At 37.2% G+C, this 23,004-nt stretch overlaps 1 protein-coding gene and 1 pseudogene across 1 annotated transcript; one reads left to right on the top strand and one right to left on the bottom strand.

Moving 5' to 3' along the window:
• Positions 1-5,605: 5,605 nt before the first annotated feature.
• Positions 5,606-7,200, top strand: LOC107753126 (ATP-sensitive inward rectifier potassium channel 12-like). Its single transcript, XM_016569281.1, has one exon. It carries the CDS (start codon positions 5,697-5,699, stop codon positions 7,011-7,013), a length of 1,317 nt encoding a protein of 438 aa, XP_016424767.1. The 5' UTR covers positions 5,606-5,696; the 3' UTR covers positions 7,014-7,200.
• Positions 7,201-17,198: 9,998 nt separating this feature from the next.
• The window catches only part of LOC107753221 (plectin-like), a 44,547-nt pseudogene continuing 38,741 nt past the window's right edge, over positions 17,199-23,004 (bottom strand).

Genomic DNA, 23,004 nt, shown 5'->3' with positions numbered 1-23,004 from the left:
CACTGTAAAAATGATTTTGCTGCTGGTTTAATTATTTAATTTAACTTAAATATGTACGTTTGCTATGAAGTTGACTTTTTTTGTAGCATTCAATTTAATTCCCAGCATGCTTTGCATAGGGCTGCAAAAGAAAAGTAAATGTTGTAATTTTGAAAGACTTGTTTTTGTTACACTGAAAAAATGGTAACCTAAACCTAAGTTAAGTGGTTTTATTCAAGTCAAAAATATTATTTAATATTGCTGAATCGACCTAAATGCATTAATTTATACAAACAAAACTGACTTTTAAGGGTTAAATCAGGTATAAATTGTTCTTTCAGGTAACAATTACCCCTTTTACAGTATATGTATGACATGTAAAAGAGTTATTTTAAACATACATCAGCAATCAAGTGTACATAATTGTAAGTATTAGTTTGACAAATGTTAGGTAGACTTTACCTAGTTTCTTTAGCTGTTCAATTTAGGTAGTCCTTTCTCGACACATGGGATGAAATCTACCCAAACAAATTGAATACAAGTGGTAAATTCTATAGGTTTCTATTTTAGTGAGGTTCAAGGTTTGTTTTGACAGTGTAATATTGAGCATTACTTCACTGAATACTATAAAATGCTAATAGCAAACTTAACTTTCTGCTTCCGGTCATGCAGCAACAGTTCATTTGAGTTTGAGTTCAAATTTATAACTTTCCCATAAAACACCGCCTCTGTCATTCCCATGACCCACATTCTGTTCCGCTTGGGTTCACGGACAGACATCATGACATTCTCCGGTCAAATCTGCTGCTACAACCTAGAACTCACCGTTCCCTTACAAGTCAACTACCTCCTGAGGGTGCACCGTAGCCCAAAAATCAGCAACACACCACCATACGGCACAACTTACATCCAAATTTGAACTTTCTGCTAAAAGAACGCCTCTTGTTCATGCATAGAGCTATTTCTACCCGAGTTGACCTTTAAATCACTTTGGTGTAATTTTATGCATTTTTAACTTACATTACATTTTACAGTTACATTAGATATCACATGCAAAACATTACAAGCTTCCTAATTTTTTTTTTTTTTGCATTATATTGCATTGAAAGTGTGCTTTTATTCTGTGTAATTTATTTATTTGCATTTTAGCTTTGTTTATTGCAGGATTTTGTTCTAAGGCGTTCACAGGCTTTCTCTTTCTATCTCTGTTATCTGAGACAACTGTGGTAAAAGGCCTGACGATGATGGCGCTGAAATGATGCGAGACACCGAGAGCTCAGATACAGGCAATACTGCAGTGTTTCTGTGTGTGTATGAATGCATGAGTGAGTGAGTGTGTGTACAGATCAGGTATCATGTTGTCATTGTAACCCTTCTGCCTTCTTCCTGCAGACAGCCTAGAGACGCTTCAGCCGCTGTAATTATGTAATGATGTTATCAAGTATCAAATCAAACAAACAGACCCTGTCGTGAAAATTGTGAAAAGGGAGGGAATAAACAGAAAAATCACAAAAATTGCATTCTCTTCCGAGTTAACCATAGTACTAGATCCAATAAATGTAAGCTCTTTAATCTTTTATCTAGAAAACAGAATAGCAACACCCAGGGAAACTTTTGCACAAGTAAACATCACTGACAGTTTGTTCAGAATATTTAACCATATATTATATAATAGGAAATTATATCGACTCTTATGTGATTTTAAAACTGCACACCTAACTTAACCTATTAAAAATTGTTTTCAGTAATTGAAATAAAGCTGACATAAAATAAAATATAAATATTAGATGAAACATTTTACTTAAAAACTGGAAGTCTGAAAATCATGCCTTGCAACTAACTGAAATTTAAAAAAAGTGTATGCTAAAATAATAAAATTACTAAAACGGAAATGAAAATTTTAAATATAAAAAAATTGACTAAATAAATAAATAATATAATATAATATAATAATAAAATGACAAGCACACAAAATAATTACTAAACAACTGAAAACTGAAAATATAAAAACAAAAAATATGAAATACTATAAATAATACCAAAATAACACTGAAGAAAACAACACTAACAGTTTATTAAGAAAAGATAAAGAAAATGCAAAGAAAATATATTAAAAATATATATTCAGTCTTGTGACATTTTAAAACAACACACAGGCAAACCTGATGAGCGAAATGTAATGCTGAATATTAAATTGGCATATGTATTGTGTTCTTGAGTTTTAATTAGTTGTGATATTGTTAATTAAACATGAAAAATCCTTTTTTTATTGACATGAAGCTGAAATAAACTGAAATACAAATATTAGATAAAACTTAGATTAGATAGAAATATTGCATCCGCAACTAAATTAAATGAAATAAGTTTATCTAAGAAAACAAATAATGAAAATGACAAAGGTAAATAAAGTTACTATAACTTCAAGTAAAATTTAGACTTTAGGTTGCAGGACTTTTTGAGAAAGAGATCTATCAAGATCTTTCAGTAATCTGTTATGCAAATTTAAAATGTTATAAATAATATAATAATATACTAAAATAAATCCGGTGTTCTCCAGAAGAACAGGTATTAATCTGAAGAATAAGTGAAGAAAAGCCAGCGGTAGTGTAAGTGTGACAGTAATGACGTCGCTGTATGGTACGCAGAAGCAGGCCAGACAAATAAAGCACGAAACCTCTCTGAGCGCGGACTGCATATATTTAGATTTCAGGCCACAGGGTTTCCTCCCTTCTTGGTCTTTGTCATACATCAGTTCTGTCTCTCTTCCCTATTTTTGCTTCATAACCTTCATTTATTCCACGTCTTATGTTAATTTTCTGTCTATCCCCAGCCAACTCATGGCCCTCCCCCTCTTCAACCCACTTAGCATCTCTAGAGGATTGTGGGATGGCACCCATGGCCAATGCCTCATGCAGACACAGGTCTCCTGAGTGTCTGAATGATGTGTTTAAAACTCAAGCGTGTGTGCGCAAACACTCTCAAACACACACGGGGCACATGCACAAACTCCCAAAACGTTAACACCCCTTTTACGTCATTTTTACTTTGGTGCAAATGTTTCGGAGGGTAGGAGTTGGGTCTCCTGAGGGACATCTGCGGTTGTGTGTGTGTGATTTGATAGCCAGAACATCTCTGTTGTGTTAAGCAGCTTTAAAACAGAGCTCTGATAAATAATGTACAAGCCGAGAACAAAAACACATACATGAGAAACCTGAAATGAAACCTGTGTCCTGCCTTGACCTGTACACGCTAATATCATACAAAGTCTTGTGCAACGCCAAGCTAATGTCAGACAGAGAATCTGACTGTTTCCTTAAAATGAGCCAAAAACAAAACAGCCTCTTTTACTCTTCATGATCAGCTTTTGTCTGAAGGTAAAACACGCACCATCTGAAACCAGGTGAAACTAAAGTAAGTAAATGAATGAACTCCATATGGCACATTTTAGCTCTAAACCCTAGTGAGCTGCCTACACAGAAAGCATTTTTCAGAAAGCACTACACAGATAAAATCAATATGGCAGCGAATGTAAGAGAAGTTATGGTTATAAATACTTATATATTATACAATGCAGAAAAAAAAAACTTTCAGAACATCCAGAATAGCCTATCAACCCCTAGCAACATCCTAGAAAATACCCAAACAACCTAGTAGTGCACTTGCAAACATACAGAGCACCCTAGCAACCACCTAGCAACACCCCAACAAACATTCTGAACACTGCAGCAACATCCTAGAAAACAACCAGAAAGCCTATCAACCACTTAGTAACACTCTAACAAACATTCAGGACACTGTAACAACATCCTAGAAAACACCCACAAAGCCTAGAAACCACCTAGAAACACCGTAACATTTAGCAACCACCTAGGCAACACACTAACAAACATTCAGAACACTGCAGCAACATCCTAGAAAACACCCAGAAAGTAGGCCTGTCACGATAACAACTTTTTGTTGTGCAATATATAGGTTATTGAGATCATGTACATATATTGCGCGATAAGTCGATATATTGATTATTGCGACAGGTCTACCAGAAAGCCTAGCAACCACTTAGCAACACTCTAACAAACATTCAGAACACTGTAACAACATCCTAGAAACATCCTAGAAAACACCCACAAAGCCTAGAAACCACATAGAAACACCCTAATATCTAGCAACCACCTAGGCAACACACTAACAAACATTCAGAACACTGCAGCAACATCCTAGAAAACACCCAGTAAGCCTAGCAACCACCTACAGTAGCAAAACCCTAACAAACATTCAGAACATTACAGCAACCACCTAGCAACACCCTAACAAACATTCAGAACACTGTAACAACATCCTAGAAAACACTAGCAACCACCTAGCGACACCCTAACAAACATTCAGAACACTGTAGCAACTCCCTGGCAACATCCTAGAAAACACCCAGAAAGCCTAGCAGCCACATAGCAACACCTTGGAAAACACCCAGAAAGCCTAGCAATGTCCCAACAAACACTCAGAACCCCCTAGCGACGCTCTAGTAAACATTGACAACACACTAGCAAACACATAAAATGCCCTTATCAACACCTGGCAGCACCCTAGTAAAAACTCTAAACACCCAGGCAACACTCTACCAAAGATTCAAGACACCCTAGCAACCACCAATGCCCTAGAAAACGTTTAGAACATGGTAGCAACCACCTGGCAACATCCTAGGAAACACCCAGAATGCCTAGCAACCACCTAGCAACACCCTAACAAACATTCAGAACACTCTAGCAAACACCTAGTAATGCCCTAGCAAACACTCAGAAACCCCTTAGCAAACACCTAGCAACGCCCTAGTAAAAACTCAGAATGCCCTAGTAATGCCCTACCAAAGATTTAGGACACCCTAGCAACCACCCGGCAATTCCCTAGAAACCACCTATCAATGCTCTTACAAATACTTTTAACACCTTTTTTATAATAATAAATGCAGCAAATTGCTTGAAAGAATATCTGCTGAAACTATTACTTTGATCAAAGAATGTTTATATATGCAGCATCTCTCTCAAACGGCACCATTCTTATTTTTAGCTTTATGAACTGATACAAACATGCAGCACTAATGATCTGTTTCTTTTTTTCAAGGGTCTGAGGAAACCGAAGGGCTTCTACTTTGGATTGGACTTGTCCCAACAACACTACAACTGAACCACCCACCACCCTGGACTCGTACTACTACTAAACCGCTCCAAAAGAGAGGGAACACCAGATCGCAAAGATAGGAAGGCCAAGGAGAGCTAAAGAGAATGAGCGTGGGTCGGATCGGTCGCTACAGCATCGTGTCGACGGAGGAGGATGGTCTGCGCTTGACAACCATGCACGGTGGAGGGATGAATGGATACGGCAACGGCAAGATCCATACTCGGCGGAAATGTCGCAACCGTTTCGTGAAGAAAAACGGACAGTGCAATGTGCAGTTCACCAACATGGACGAGAAATCCCAGCGCTACCTGGCGGACATTTTCACCACTTGCGTGGACATCCGCTGGCGCTACATGCTGATCGTTTTCACACTAGTCTTCGTGATTTCTTGGTTAGCGTTCGGCTTGGCGTTTTGGGTCATCGCGCTTCTTCACGGTGACCAACTGAACCACCCACCACCCTGGACTCGTACTACTACTAAACCGCTCCAAAAGAGAGGGAACACCAGATCGCAAAGATAGGAAGGCCAAGGAGAGCTAAAGAGAATGAGCGTGGGTCGGATCGGTCGCTACAGCATCGTGTCGACGGAGGAGGATGGTCTGCGCTTGACAACCATGCACGGTGGAGGGATGAATGGATACGGCAACGGCAAGATCCATACTCGGCGGAAATGTCGCAACCGTTTCGTGAAGAAAAACGGACAGTGCAATGTGCAGTTCACCAACATGGACGAGAAATCCCAGCGCTACCTGGCGGACATTTTCACCACTTGTGTGGACATCCGCTGGCGCTACATGCTGATCGTTTTCACACTAGTCTTTGTGATTTCTTGGTTAGCTTTCGGCTTGGCGTTTTGGGTCATCGCGCTTCTTCACGGTGACTTGGACAACCCGGCGGGGGACGACAACTTCACACCCTGCGTGCTACAAGTGAACGGCTTCATTGCAGCGTTCCTGTTCTCCATCGAGACACAAACGACCATCGGTTACGGTTTCCGCTGCGTGACGGAAGAGTGTCCTCTCGCGGTTTTTCTCGTGGTCTTCCAGTCCATCGTGGGCAGCATCATCGACTGCTTCATGATTGGGGCAATCATGGCCAAAATGGCACGCCCCAAGAAGCGAGCGCAGACTCTACTGTTCTCGCATAACGCCATCATAGCCATGCGAGACGGGAAACTATGCTTGATGTGGCGGGTGGGGAACTTGCGAAAGAGCCACATCGTTGAGGCACATGTCCGAGCGCAGCTCATCAAGCCGCGGGTTACGACCGAAGGCGAGTACATCCCCCTTGACCAGTTGGACATTAACGTTGGTTTCGACAAAGGACTTGACCGCATCTTCCTCGTCTCGCCAATCACCATCCTGCATCAAATTGACCAAGAGAGCCCTTTGTTCGGCATCAGCAAGCAGGACCTAGAAACGGCGGATTTTGAGATCGTGGTCATCTTGGAGGGAATGGTGGAGGCCACGGCCATGACGGCACAGGCGCGAAGCTCCTACTTGGCTAGCGAGATCCTCTGGGGGCATCGATTTGAGCCGGTGCTGTTCGAGGAAAAGAACCAATACAAGGTTGACTACTCACACTTCCACAAGACGTACGAGGTGCCGTCCACACCACGCTGCAGTGCCAAGGACATGATGGAAAACAAGTACCTGGTGGTGCCCAGCGCCAACTCCTTCTGCTACGAGAACGAGCTGGCGATCCTGAGCCACGAAGAGGAGGAGGACAACAGTCCGGAAAGGATAAAGCCAGAACGAGCAATGAGCCTCAGCCCAGAGAGAACCCCTCGACATGATTTCGAACGACTGCAGAACCCTCACTGCACAGAGCAAAGGTCATACCGCAGGGAGTCGGAGATATGAACCTTTACTACGACCTTTTTGATACTCAAATTTTGTGACGCGTTCCTGGAGATACTGGAGCTTCTACAATGCAGAACAATGCAAAGTGCCATACAGAGAGAGTGAGCGCGTGAATCAGCGAAAAAAAACAAACGGGTGAATGTGTGAAAGCTGGAAAGACGCTTAGCGGAAGATTCGAAAAAAGAGAAGGGCAGTAGGAATCTTTTTATCCTGCATGGAAAACTTGAATCTTTTCCTCATTTTGTTTCATGAAAATAGTTTAGCTGTTAAACTCTTCATTCTTAAAGGGATAGTTCACCCAAAATTGAGCATTCTGTCATCACTTACTCGCCCTCGTGTCATTCCGAAACGGTATGACTTTCTTTCTTCTGTGGAACAAAAAGGAAAGATTTCAAAAAATAATATATTTGTAAAAGTACGTATTGTAATAGTAAAGAATCAATTATCAATTTATAAAAAAATAATAAACTTACATAATATATATAATATAGAACTATTTTATTATATTTTGTTTATAAATGTAAAACAATTCTTATTTTACATATATTAAAAATTTGCATTCCACATAAATAAATAAAAGCACACACATTTGAAACAACATGAGGGCATGAAAACAATGACAAAACAATGAAAACAATTTTTTTGGTGCACTATTCCTTTAATGTGTAAATATTTATGCATAGATACATGGCTTTGTGTGCGGTATTAATTTCTAGTGAGAGAAAAGCAAAGACAATGTTACCTATACAAAGAACGAAATCAATATTTTTATTTTTGCATTCAATCCGAGCACAAATGACAAGCAATGTCACACTATCCCTGGAGATCTACACACACATTGATCAGTGAGACATGATAAATTCCCCTTTACAACTGCACTACCTAGACAGACCAAGTGAACAATGTGAGCACCTGAGTGTGAATGTGTGTGTGTGTGTGTGTGTGTGTTTGTACAGCACAAGGAGATGGTTAAATGGCAAATGCTCCTAAAATGATGACAACATGCTCTTGCATATATGTTATATAGATATATTTATAGCAAAATAGATATATATATATATATATATTTAGGTAGATAGATATATAATGTAGACATTATCAGTTTGCACCACGTAACCTAAAATAGCAGCAGATCTTCAGAGAACTCAATGGGGAAAATCATGTTATTTAGATACTTCATCTATTTTCCCTGAGGCTCTGACAGAAATGCCTGATAGAAAACTCTGTGTGAATCCAGAAACTTCCCTTCAAATGTCATATTTTAAAACATTTACCTCTGTCTTAATGTATTTCAAATTTCTGCTGAACTTTTCCTAAACAGAATGGGATTCAAGAATGCCAACATTTTTGCATTTCTATATACATACAACAAGAAAATTACACGCCTAACTAACTTGAAATGTGAAGAATGAGAATGATAGTGTAAAATATTCACTGATCTATGCACACTGTCTGCCTGAGTGTTTAGTTCAATCTGCATTTCATTCTCTCTTTTTATTGCGACAAAAACCTCACTTGAAGCATTTTAGCAATTCATATAAGGAATGCTTCAGGTTAAATGAAGCTGTCAATGATTACAGAAAATGATTTAATCAGCATTTCATGTAAAAACAAACAAAAATCATGTTTACAGTAATGTACTAAAAAAAGTAGGCTATATGGGGCAAGGCATTAAAATACAGTGTCTTTGTTTCAAAACCTAATGAGCTGTCTACATAGGGAGACTTTGAGGTGCTCTCCATGTAAAAATTCAAAGAAAATTTATTTCGGCCAAATTCTTATGCACCATCTTTGTGGAGCTTCGAAACTTCTGAGAATCGTTTGTTTTGAATCAGTGATTCGCATCGCATATAAATTGCGATAAACTGGGCTTTGTCACATTATAACTGTTTCGAAATGTTCGAAACAGTGAATCATTTTGCAAATTTGTTCAATTGATTCGATTTAGGGTTTTGGAAAGCTCCAAGTTCTGTGGGGAAAAAACTACTGACATTTGAGTCAATAACAAAAACCATAATATCATTCAGTCTGATTAAAAAGACTACATTATCCAATATATGTATTATATTTTATGTTTATCACGTTGTTGGTATCACGTAAATTCACTGTGGGTCTTGTTTGACATGACCTCTATGTAGAGCCAAACTGATCACTTATGAGGTACAATTTGATTTAAAATGCTAAGAAAACAGACATCAGGGCTGCTTACTAGGTTTTGGGGCAGAGGCATTGCTTATGAAAGTAACTTGAAAGGTTACTTTTGGTGTGAAGCAAAACATTATATGTGCTGACATGAAACTATAGTGTGATAAAATTACTGTTACGTTGATGTGTACAGTTAAATCCAATTTCTTAGATCCTGTCATGACCATGTGAAGCCAGTAAACATGAACTTATCCACAGTCTCTGCAAGGAGTCCAGAAAGAGACTTTTACCTAGAGAAAACGCCACCTACAGGTGTCAGAGCGGTAGCGCACAAGCATTAACAGAGGGACAAATTTATCATTTGGTGTGTCTGACAACATGCCACGGATGTTTGAAATGAGCTTTAGCTGTATTTATGCCGGAATATTCTATTAAGAAGATAGTTCACAGATAGAAATAATCACTCATTAAACAATGTGGCTCAGATTGAATGCTGCTGCATTTCACGAGAGACTGTGTGTGTGTGTGTGTGTATGTTTTACGCCATCTGTCTATGACTGTATGATAGCATGAAGGGCACATTCATGAAGCAATAATGAAAAGATCAAAGCAATACGTGATGTATCAACCACAATTTATCAGGACAAAAACATTTCGATTTTACCAGTTTGAAGTGAAGCAATGTATTCCTTAAGAAAACACAGAGAATTATAACTTTTGTGAGCTGTACGGTACAACTTTTTTTTTGTATTAAAAAAAAAGAAAAAGAAATGAAGACTAGGTCAGTCTCTGCTTCTGCTGTTTCACTATTATTCCCAAGCCTTTTATATGAAATGATACACATTCACTTCTTATATGGATGGTTGATCGGAATTAGTGGTTGAAAAGATTGTTTAATATTCTATTTAAATATCAAAATTTGATTCATTCAAAATCATTCAAAATTTACAATTAAGCGGAACTGCAATGCAAATGATCTTGGATAGTAACTGTGAGCCACAAAAACAGAAACCTACTGGTCAGGTTTGTTCTTATGCTTATCGCTTTGCCTGATGCATGGAAGATGACGTATAAAGAAGCAAAATGGTAATGCTACTGTAAGCTTTGCACGTGATTGTCAACAAAAATGCCTCCAAGCAACCAAACTGTATAATGGATGAACACTGTAATACACTTTTTATACTTCAGTCTCTGCAGATGTTATCATTTAATGTCAGAGCTTTGACTCTATGATGCATTTTATTGGCTTGAAAGTGAATGTTTATCATAAACTGTGTAAAAGAGTTGGACGTCTTATGAATTGCAAATAATGATGGTGGAAACATTTTAAACTGAGGCTGCTTTTCTAACTTTCCTAACTTACTAACTAGTCTAGTCCATCTAACATCATGTAGTCAATATAAAATACTGCATTATACAAGGGAATTATACAGGACACGTAAAACCTGAAACTGAATATATGTGGGTCTCACAACACAAAATTAACATAAAGAATGATTGGTTATGGAACAGCCACACATCTGAATGATATAGAAATGTTGTGGGGAGTTGAATTACTGTAGGTAGAAATGGGCAAAACTGTTGAAAACAGCCAATTTAGGAGACTGAAAGACAATGACAAGAAACGCCTACGAGACGTGATTTCTGCCAAAGAGAACGACACCTGCCACTGTGTTTTTATGTTCCATAGCAGAAAACTGCATCTTAATTTGTGTTCACATGCCTGGTTATTACAAATTAGATCACATACAGTATTGCTGACATGAAGATCAATGTAAATGTTCATGGGGTGTACTTACTTTTTCACATCAACGTCATCAGGGTTGTGTACTATTCATGCCTTTTGAATTCATTCTGTTACTGACTCTGAGAGAGCAAACATGATGAAGAACTGCAGTTTGAATTCAAACTTTGAATGGAAGTAGAATTAAAGGGCTAGTTCACCCAAAAATGAAAATTGTCATCATTTCTGCATTTCTGTCTCACCCACACATTGTTCCAAACCTGAATGCGTTTCTTTCTTCTGTTGAACATAAAAAGATATTTTGAAAAATATGGGTTACCAGACAGTTGACTTCCATAGTATTTTTATTCCATACTATGGAAGTCAATGGCTACCATCAATTTGGTTACCTAAATTCAAAATATCTTTTCTTTTATTATTATTTTCAGCAGAAGAAAAAACTCCTACAAGTTTGGAACCACTTGAGGGTGAGTGAATAATGACTCACCATTCAATTGAAAATGAAAATCTTCATTTTTGGGAGATAACTATCCTTTAAAGGGAGCTAAAATTCAAAGAAATTCATATTCTGTAACTTTTAACTACAAGGTAAACTGTAAATGTTCTTTGAAAGTTTTTAAAATGTTCAAAAAGCCTTTTAAAAGGACGTTTGAATGTTTATAAGGCCTGCAAAGACCCGCCCCCCTTAGTTACTGTTGCTACATCCGACAAGCCACTTATGCCACACACACATCATGTTCAAACGCAGTGAAAAATACATTGCAAAGAGGAAACTGACAACAAGAGCAGGTTACTTTTGGTGTGAAGCAATCTCATCTTTAAAATATGATCATTTTTAAGAAATTCAAATAATAGCCTACCATTCTGTGGCTCTTTAATGTGTTGTGACCATAGACTGTATAAAAACATGGACGTAGTGTCCGTGACGTCACCCATAGGTTCCTGAAGAGCGTTTCTGAAGCTCAAAGTAGGCGGAGCCGGTCGTCGCCATCTTGGCAGCGCGTCACCGCGCATCACTCCCGGGTAATCAAAAATGGGCAAAAAGGCGGGAGCTGGCTGCTGAAACCACGCCCACCTAGCTCGACGGTGGTGACAGCAGCGGCAATCCACCTGTCACTCAAGTGGCCACGCCCCCTTAATTATGCAGAACTTTAAGGCTTAATATAATTTAAACGGATGAGTTATAACAAAATTCACACCCCCCCCTCACAGTTGTCATGAAGGGCAAAATTAGCTATATAGACCAAAATCATTTTTTGAACCAGGCTGTAAACATGTTTTTTTCTGCTGTAAAGTTGGGCATTTTAACATGGGGAGTCTATGGGATTGACTCCCTTTTGCAGCCAGCCTCTAGCGGCCAGTCGATGAATTACAGTTTAAGTCACTTCCGTGTTGGCTTCACGAGAGAGAGCGGGAGGTTGCCGCTTGGTTGTGACAGATCACTGTAGCGTCTGGTTCAAGCGGCATGTGAACCAATTATCTCTTCCACTTTGCTAGTTATAACACAAAATAAACATGAATGAACATCAGATGATATCTTGTTTCAAGCGCAGAAATTTAAGTCCACCGACGTTAATCTACTCTTCTGTCTGGTTTGTTTGTCGGAAAAAGTGGTAGACAATTATCCACCACCTTATTTTTTTAGTAAAAGTGTTGGACGCGGCCATTTTAAACTTGAATGTTTACGAGGCTTCCAGTGTCATTCGCTTCCACTTATTTTACCTCTACACAAACAGTCCATGGTTGTTGCTTGGTGTCGCAAACTGGTATTTGTTATCATATTATTTTAATTTATTATCGTGATAATAAACTAACTGGTTTTGCGCAAATAGTATTATCATCTACTTACTTTGTTATTCTCTAGTTACTCACCGACCGCGGCAAATGAACCGGAAGTCTCGCACTTTCACATAAAATTACTTACTTCTGCGATGAAAAATTAGGTGGATGCAGTTTAGTGTTGCAAATATTTTCGACTGTGGAATGATGCCTTCGACTTGACTTCCAATGAAATCATCAAACATGCCCGAGCAGCGAGTCAGCACTAAACCAACCTAAACAAGGAAGCAGATACAGGTAACGGCGTCTAGCGGTCATCTGCATACATTTCTCTCCACCTCGTGGTTTGTCGTCCAGTAAGACGCGAGTTCAACTCCATCTGTGGATTCTGTTTAAAATGGAAACATGACACACGCGATAACAGAACATTCTCCTCACAACGTGGTTCCAGGTGTCCTGCATCGTCAAGGGAACCATAATTAAAGAAAGCCAAAGGAGGGAGAAGAAAGCAACAAAAGCTCGACAATAACAATTTTCCTGCTCAGTTCATATTTAAATTGGCCTGGAAACGAGTATCAGTTTGTATTTATTTATTTAACAGTTAAACATTTGGAAAAAAAAAACGTTTACGAACAAACCCTTACTTTCAGCATGTTAAATTTTTATATATATATATATATATATGTATATCAAAAATAGAAATAAAACTGTAACTGATGTATAGGTGCTTTAAACGTAGAGATTTCTGACTCAGTGCTGCAGGACAAAAAAGAACAATAATAATTTTGAGAAGAAAAAAACACAATTTAATAAATACATAGGTTTGTCATTTAACATATGCAGTCTTCTTTCCTTGAAAGTGTGGGCTCTTGAAAAAGAGTCCAGACAGATCACACGCACACACACTGGGCCTTTAATGTTGATGAATCATGCAGAACTTTCTGCATTATTGAATAAAACTGAACTATTATTAACAGCATTCATTTCATGAGTGCAGCTCAGGGAGGTTCTTGAAGAATATCTTACATATTATTACCCACATATATTTTATTTGAATGACTGGCAGCATGTGTTGAGATGAGTGACAGACACGTATGATGGGAATTTCACACACTAAACCCACATATGCACTTACATAACTGTGGTCATCGAGCGTTAATAGCAGGAAACATGTTTGTATTTGTGCTCTGAATCCTTAGCTGACTGCTGGATTCATTATTCACTGCTGAGCAGCACAAATGCTTTGTTCTTCATTTCAGTACAGTGAAAACAGTTAACCACGACTCTACTGAATAGATCAAAGTGAATCCAATTTCAAGAATTATTCAAGATTTTCTCTCTCCATATTTCTTCACAAACAGGTTATACCTGGGTTGTGAAAGATCATTGCATAACAAAAATAAAGTTTCCTAGTGGGAAATAAATGATCTTTAACCATAAATCAAGCAACACGAAATTTTGAGATTTTTTTTTTACTGACAAAAAGCTTGCCTAATAAAAATAGTCTTCCTGTATCCACTGTCACTTAAATTATGTAGCAGAATGCATATTGTTATGAGCGGGTTTTAAGCTAAAAAGGACAAATGCATCATGCATGTTCAAAGGAGCACATTTTTGAGTCAAGTGAATCTGAATGCAACTTCAAACAATTAGCATAAATATTATCATTAATAATGAAGCATGATTAGTGTCGGTATAAAAGTGTTTCTCTAAAATGCTATGGCATTTTGCAGCAGAAATCAAGATTTTTATTTTCACAAAAGATGTCATTATCAAAATGTCAGATTCTTTTTCACACAACAAAGCTGCATAATTACCGCTGGCTGTCAAAGTCAACTGCAATTTGCTTTGTTTATTAAAACATTTTATAAGAAAGGTGAGAATTAAATTAAATACTGAGACAAAATAAAAGACATAAAAACTGAACCGTGACTGTCCTCTGCTGGCCAGGACAAACATTACTTCTTTAACGCAACATATCCATACTTCAGTATACTTTTTCATGAGTAGAATGCAGTGTGGAGCTGAAGGCCGGCTGAGATCCAGATGAACACATGTGGTTAATGATGATGATGATGACAGATATCAGATTACTGCTGCTGCACTTCTTCTTTCAGTATCAGTCAGTCATCTGCTGCTCAGAGGTTTCAGCAGAGCATGTGTTGTTCAGTTCACCTCACGACACTGCGAAACACAGCAAGGTGCAGCTCTGATAAACCGGCTGCTTTCTGACAAGTTTTAAGTCAAGGAATGTCCAATCTCATTTCGTAGCCTAAGTGACCTTTCTTTCTGTTTTAAAGATATTTTCTTTGAATTGTTTGACTAGCCTACTCCAAAAAGAATAAAGGAAAATATAACTTACTTAATTTGTGTTTCTTGCCAGCTAAATTTCAATTTCATTTCAAAAATCTGGATCTAAATTTCTCTTTTCTTTACTCAAAGTTGATCTAGACAAGTATATGGAAACTATCCAAAGCTCTGTTAATACTGAAGCAGTGAAAACCGCACCTCTATCCTCGGTGTCCTCTTAAGGTGTACATTTTTATTTATTTGTTTGTTTGTTAACCTGGCAACACATCCCTTATGAAAATTAACCATGGTTTTACTACCAAAAAAAACATGGTTAGTTACTACACTTTTACTATGATAAAACCACCATGGTTAATTTTCTTCAGGGATTTTTATTTGTGTATACTTTATTTCTTTTGTCTTTGTTTTTAACTGTACTGCCTTAATGGTTTGATGTTTTGTACCGTTTAATAAAAAAAAGGAATCAGAAAAAAAGATTCACAAACCCTCTCCGAAGTCCCGATCTGAATCGGAAAAATTTACGAACCCGCTCCGAAGTTCCAATCTACAGTAAATCGAATAATTTGCAAACCCACACCGAATTCCTGATCTAAATCAAATGATTTGTGATCCGCGGTCCGAAGTCCCGATCTTAATTCACGAACCATCATTTCAGATTGTAACTTCGGAGTGAGGATCACGAATCATTTAATGATTCGCTAACCCGCTCCGAGGTTCCGATCTGAATCAAAATATTCACAAACCCGCTCCGAGGTTCCAATCTACAACAAATGATTCGCGATACGCACTCCGAAGCCCTGATCAGATGATTCACGATACGCGACTGAAGCTCCGATCTAAACCAAATTTTTTGCGAACCGGCTCCAAGGTCCCGATCTAAATGATTTGCGTTACATGATTTGAAGTCTCGATGTGAATCAAATGATTCGCGATACGTGACCTGATTAGAGCGCTTTGAAACAGTTAAAGGGGTCATCGGATGCCCATTTTCCACAAGTTGATATGATTTAGGGTCTTAATGAAAAGTCTGTAACATAGTTTGGTTAAAATTTCTAAATGGTAGTGTAAAACAACATCAAAAACAGCTCTTTTCAGAGCAAGCTGTTTTTGACAGGCATCTGAGATCGGCTCGATTTGAGAAAGGGGAAATGATTTAACGAGATTTAAAAAAAAAAAAAACTGTGTGGATCTTTGCGTACACACACTGCCAACACACATTTCAGTTCAAACAGCTTGTAAAAGTGCATGTCGCATCCGATGACCCCTTTAATCATTTTGCGATGCAATAGTTTAACTGATTCGGCGTTTCATGTTACCTGTTACTAAGCATATGATCTGTTTCATAAGAAATATCTTAATTTGTGTTCTGAAGATGAACGAAGGTCAGAGGGTTTGGAACGACATGAGGGTGAGTAATTAATGACAGAATTTTCATTTTTGGGTGAACTATCCCTTTAATTTGAAGCCTGTCTGTGTGACGTCACACAGACAGGCATCTGAGATCGGCTCGATTTGAGAAAGGGGAAATGATTTAACGAGATTTAAAAAAAAAAAAAACTGTGTGGATCTTTGCGTACACACACTGCCAACACACATTTCAGTTCAAACAGCTTGTAAAAGTGCATGTCGCATCCGATGACCCCTTTAATCATTTTGCGATGCAATAGTTTAACTGATTCGGCGTTTCATGTTACCTGTTACTAAGCATATGATCTGTTTCATAAGAAATATCTTAATTTGTGTTCTGAAGATGAACGAAGGTCAGAGGGTTTGGAACGACATGAGGGTGAGTAATTAATGACAGAATTTTCATTTTTGGGTGAACTATCCCTTTAATTTGAATGTGCTACATTTGTTGCGTTGCTTCACTGCCATTTAGAAGTCCTGTGGCCTCATGGGATAGTAAAGTGTCCATTGAATGCATACTTTAAGTAATAGGTAGTCTCGGTGGAAGTAGTAAGTCATCCAGGTACTTTTCACCAATTTTTTCCCAAATACTATGAATTCAGACATACTACTCTTTTGGTGTACTTTTTTCACACAATATATAGTAGGAAAGAATTTGACTTCGGACGCAGCAAAAAAATTTTACTCATCATTTTGTTCACAACTTATCTTTTTTTTGTGAAGAATATTCACTTTTCTTTTTAAAAAGACAATATATCACTGTATTTTTGATTCAAAAACATTTTTATTATTACAGATGTATCACATTCACGCACACCAAAATAAAAATATTCATACAGATAGGCAATTAGGTGTAGACATATCGCTTATAGATAGATATAAAGATATTTTTTTCCTCTATGCAGACCGAGAGAACAAGATAAATGAATCTTCTCTAAAACCAATTATTTACAAAGCAAATATTGAATATTATTATACAGTGCGTTTTCTTTGTTGTGTGTTCAATACTTTCTGAATTCTGGAGCGGAAGGAATATGGAATCACATGTTTCAAAACCAGAACACAGAAATTAACGACTCAAAGTGCTTTATATTCATGCAAAGGGCCAGTATTAAACAGCACGAACGCTGGAATAACGAAATCATTAAAATGTCCCGCGTTCAGATGGAATTACAGGACGAAATAAGCTCACTATCTGTAGCCGAACGAACGCTTTACGCCAAAACAGCCCACAGCAGAGATCACGTTTGGTTGCTCTAAATTTTACACGTCCGAATAAACCAGAAGCAACACAAAAGCAATTAAAACAGCAATTAGATTCTCCTCAAGTAAATGACTGAAGCACATAATCACCCGAAACTCTCTTGACGATCAAAAACACTCTACAAAACACACTCGCACTCACGTTACCCAACTTATAGAAACCACGTCATTTCATCTCAAGGTTACAGTACTAGAAAGTCTGAAAAAGTGTTATCACGTACACGACTTTACTCATATTTACAATATCATTGGCAAAATAACATCTCTCTCTGTCAATAATTCAGTAATTCTTCTTCTCTCAGAATAATCATAAAAATGTCACCAGCACCCCTACAAAGACAACAGCAGCCATTCAGAAGATACTCGAATGAGAAACACACACACGTCTAATGTTCTAGTTCAATACTGAGTGTGTTCATATATACTGTGATGATGAGGAACAGCTTCAGGACTTCTAGAGACCAAAAAACACCAAAAATATGGGGTTCATCGGAGCTGAAGGTTGGCAAAAATGGTCTGTGTCAATACTGAAACATGTCATTCCCTTAATTCACACAAACAATATTAAAACACAATCAGAAAGCTACCAACCAAGAAGATCTAAATGAAGACATTAAAAGAGCGAGAATACAAAAAAGGAAGAAAGAAAGTGTGTGAGGTGTGTTATATCTTTCTGGAGTCTTTAGTTTCGAATAGCTTCATCCTCTCCTGTACTGTCAGTCCCTCCTTCAAACTCTGAAAAAGAAAGAGAGAATGCTGAGATGAAAGAATTTTGTGATTTTTCCATATTAAATATAAAAACTATCCTTTAAAGACTTCAGTTTGCACACAGAATATTCAATCTCTTGATTGATCTGTACACAAAATTGCACTTTCATTAGCAAAATTCAACTTTGATATCATTGCTAGCTGAGGCCATAAAGGTGGTTATGGTAGATACTGAAAAATTATTTTAGGTGAAATTTGCCATATTTACGAAAAATGTCTCAATTTGATACCAGTATAATTTTGAATTAAATTATATTTGCTGCTCTATTAAAAAATACATACATACATATTCTCTGCTGCATATGATAGCCTAAATTAAATTGTAATTAATAAATAACTAAAAATAAAAATCAGTAATTTAATCTAAAAATGCTAAATATAAACATAAATAAACAAATAAATGAATAATAGACTGTACGTAATGTTACAGAACTACACACTGCAAAAATAATTATTTTCTGTTTAGGTTTTCAAATTCAATGGCCAACATAATTTCCAGTTAAATGATATTCTCTGCTGTAAATAAAAGACTGTCACAAAAAGATGCAAACAAACAAATATGTGTTCTGTTGTATATAACAATAATAAATAAAAATGTAAAAATTAAGTAAAAGAAAAAAGAAACAAAAATAAGATCAAATTAATCAAAAAAATTAAAATTAAAAATAAAATAGACTGTATATTAAATTGCAGAACTACAGCGCCAAAAAGTGATTTACTCCAGTGACTTACTTTGTCTGTCTAAACCAGTGGTTCCCAACCCTGGTCCTGGAGGCACCCCAACACTGCATGTTTTGTATGTCTCCTTAATCAATCACACCTGATTCAGGTCATCAGCTCATTAGTAGAGACTCCAAGATCTGAAATTGGTGTGTCAGCGAAAGAAGATATGCAAAATGTGCAGTGTTGGGGTGCCTCCAGGACCAGGGTTGGGAATCACTGGTCTAAACCACTAAAAATGACCTGCATTGCAATCAGCTTTTATGATTTCCCATGATCATCTATTTCACACATAAAATAGTTCAGACGGAACCTTGATTCATTCTGCTTAAAACTTCACTTCTGTGTGGTTCACAACATTCCACTATGGGACATGCACATTTCTTAAAGGGACATTCAGGGAGTTTTAAACCAAAGCCTGTTTCTATATTCACTTGGTTTTCTCTAAACAGGTTTAGATCCATTGTTTTTATGTCTGTAATTCATTGGCTGTGGTTCCTTCATTGTGCAACAAGACACCAGCAAAAGACGTTCACATGAACACACACACACACACACACCGGTTTCCGGTTTCTGTATTATTACACTATTAGATCTGTCTCATTGCCTTCGAGACCTAAACGGGACACATGACACTTCATTTCCTCGTGTCTTTAAATAATGAAGAATATTTCAGCAGGATTCTGAGATGCACAAAGATGTAATTTAGAGACAATTTACCCCAAAAGTACACCCAAATGCATTTATAACAAATTAGAGCATCCCAAGTACAGTTTGGAAGTATTAAATATCCTTAAATATCCCTTTAAGTTGTATAATATATTCAGGGTTTATCACAAGGAAATTCACAAAGAAAACGACAATGACACACAAAGTCTATTCAGACGGTAAGTGCTTTACACATGAGTTACTTCAGCATTTACAGGAGCTAGTCAGATCACACCTCAACAAGTCAAGTGTTTTAATTTCCAGACTTCATTTTTGTCACACATGAACAACTTCAACAAGCATATTGTCATGTAAATGCAGTGTAAATGCAACTGTTCATTTACAAACAATTACCATCTAAATAGGGCTAAATTCTACTTAAACACCAAAACACAAACACACAAAGCAAGAAACCCAACATATAAACAGTCCAAACACATAACACTCAGATAAATGTGATCTGTGCTGGTTATGTGTCGACCTGCCAGACCGGGTTAAGTTACAGGTGATTTTTTTAAACTGTCAGGAGGTATAGGGCTCATGCAGGATTCAAAGGCTGTGTTCACAATGGAATACTAGCTTAATAAATACTGCACAGTATATAATACATACCGTCTGCCATTTTAAAAATAATACTGTATTTGAAACAGTACGCATTATTTTTATGCTAAACCTTTCAAACTATATTGTTGAGCTCAGAGCATGTGAGTGGCATCCAGTGCTTCTGGTTTACTCACAAAACTGGGAATGAAAGGTCAAGTACAGTATACTGTGTAATACGCTCCATATTCCATGCAAACACAGCCGTACTCACAAGAGCGATACCTGCTTCACCTGTAGGACCTGATGGGGTCACAGCGGTCAGCTACCCCCGAAAAACCCCTCACTCTCTGCCTGACAGGACAGTACACACATGTGAGGATACACACACACAGACACACACACACACAATGTGTACAGTTTTCCGTAATTCACACACACAAAAATACTAGGGCTGTCACTTAAAAAAGAACAAATACAATGATTAACAAATATTATAAATTCTCTAACATTTACCTTTTCTAACATGTACCATTTACATTTATCATCTGAGGAAAAAATGTGCATAAAAATAAAAGAATAAATACATACATGCATACAAGAATTTGGTCTGCCATGAACAATCCAAAAAACAGAATATATATTGACATTTTGTAGTTTATTCAATGATTTATTCAAATATGATTTATTTTAATCGACTGACAGCCCTAATAAACACAAGTATATCTTTCTCAAACACTCATATACACAGCATAACATTAAACAATCACACAACCAACATCATTTTCTACATAAATGCACAGGAATATCAATAGAATCAATGGATGACGAGTGTATATTTATGACACAGACAGACGGACACACTTTGACCTCTCACCTTTGACCTGACCCCACGTATCTGTTTGTATTTCTCTTTCTTCAGGAAATCTGGGTTACTCTTTGACTTCATAATGTCTGCAACGGACACAAATAAAGAAAAGAAAATGTTTCGTTTTTGTACACACTCTTATAGTAAAAAATTAGATGATGTTTGGCAGTTATCTGAGATGATCAAATATGAAATTATCTGCATTAGCCAATAACAGAAAACAGATTAACATTAACACTTAACAATTTTAATCTACATTTCTTTATTTTTTAATAAATCAATTAGTTGAATTTTATTGTGAATATTAATATTGTGTAAAACAATTATAATTGTATATTAAATATTAAAATAATACAATAAAACGAATTAATAATTTGTTTAATTTCAGTCTATGTAAATCTCATTTGCTATAATTAAACTGAAAATCAAAAATGTAATTCTCCAGCATCAGCAACTGAATAATTGTGCCTTTTTGTCCTTTTGTGCACTATGGAAGAAACAAAGTCACGCAGAGAACATGAGGGTGGTTAAATGATGAGAGAATTGTCATTTTTGCATGAATTATTCCTTTAAATCTCTCACCGTATCCGGCAGTAACGCCACTTCCTTCAGCGTCTAATTCCCCAAGAGCTTCTGTAGCAGCCAAAAGTTTCTCCCTCAGCTTGTTAATGTCACAGTCAGCTTTAGCTTTGACGATACTCAGCTCTGTGTAAATGTCCTTGTACTTATCCGAAGCATACTTCTTATCCTGAAACACATATTTGAATGACATTGATTTGTTCAGAGAGCAGTTAAAGAGAAACACATGTACAGAGCGTGTAAGTGTGCGTGCATATTACTCGAAGTGCCGACTGCAGCTCGTCTTTGAGAGAGTTTATTTCCTGTTTGAGGTACTGGATCTCGGACTCCTTCACTCGCAGCAAAACCTGCAGCAAAGCAATGTTTAAATGTTGTGCATGATGACTTTATATGATCTAAATTCAGATGACAGAGTTGGTGCTGTACCTCCAGTTCATAGATGTCTTTGCCTTGTGTCAGAGAGGAAGTCGATTTGTCTTCACTGATGCAGGAGTGCATTCTGGTGATCTCCTCATTCAGACGATGATTTAGTTCCTGTAAACATAAACCACACAAGTTTTTGTTTATATGATGGTGGGAAAAGTTATTCGCTTCTATCGTTCTTACGGCAATATTATACAGGCAAAAACTTTGTTTTTTCATGCACTGGTCAATTTTGAGATTTTGGCTTTTCGTAACATGTCTTCAGAAAACATCCAAAATACACATTTAACACTAGAACCGCCACGGGGTAAATTTGACCAGTGGCTGTTTTTCAAATGTACATAACAGATTTAAAATAAAACATTCAAGTCTCCCAGTCATTGACTTTTACTAAAATGATGTAATTTACAATCCAATGTTGTTAAAAATTATTTAGATAAAACCAGATCAAAAAATGGGGCATTTATACCTATAAGCGCCAGTGGGTCAAATTTATGCAGAACAATGTACATTGTACATTTCTAGGCAACGCCTTTCACTCACTGATTTAGCGGTTTCAGTTTCATGAATAAAGTCAAAATGACTAAAAACAGGCGATTTATGGAAGGTAGGTATTAGAAACACTAAATGCCATGAGTGATGGAGAGTCTGATGGTAAGTTATGCGTCCTGGGTCGGCTCAGCATCTGACGGCTCATCTGACAGTGATCCAGATATCATATTTACATGTTTTAGCCT

Source organism: Sinocyclocheilus rhinocerous, unplaced genomic scaffold (genome assembly GCF_001515625.1).
Source record: "Sinocyclocheilus rhinocerous isolate Xijiao unplaced genomic scaffold, SAMN03320098_v1.1 scaffold2116, whole genome shotgun sequence".
NCBI lineage: Eukaryota > Metazoa > Chordata > Actinopteri > Cypriniformes > Cyprinidae > Sinocyclocheilus > Sinocyclocheilus rhinocerous.
The sequence above is the reverse complement of the archived record's forward strand: the minus strand, read 5'-3'. Positions and strand labels throughout refer to the sequence as shown.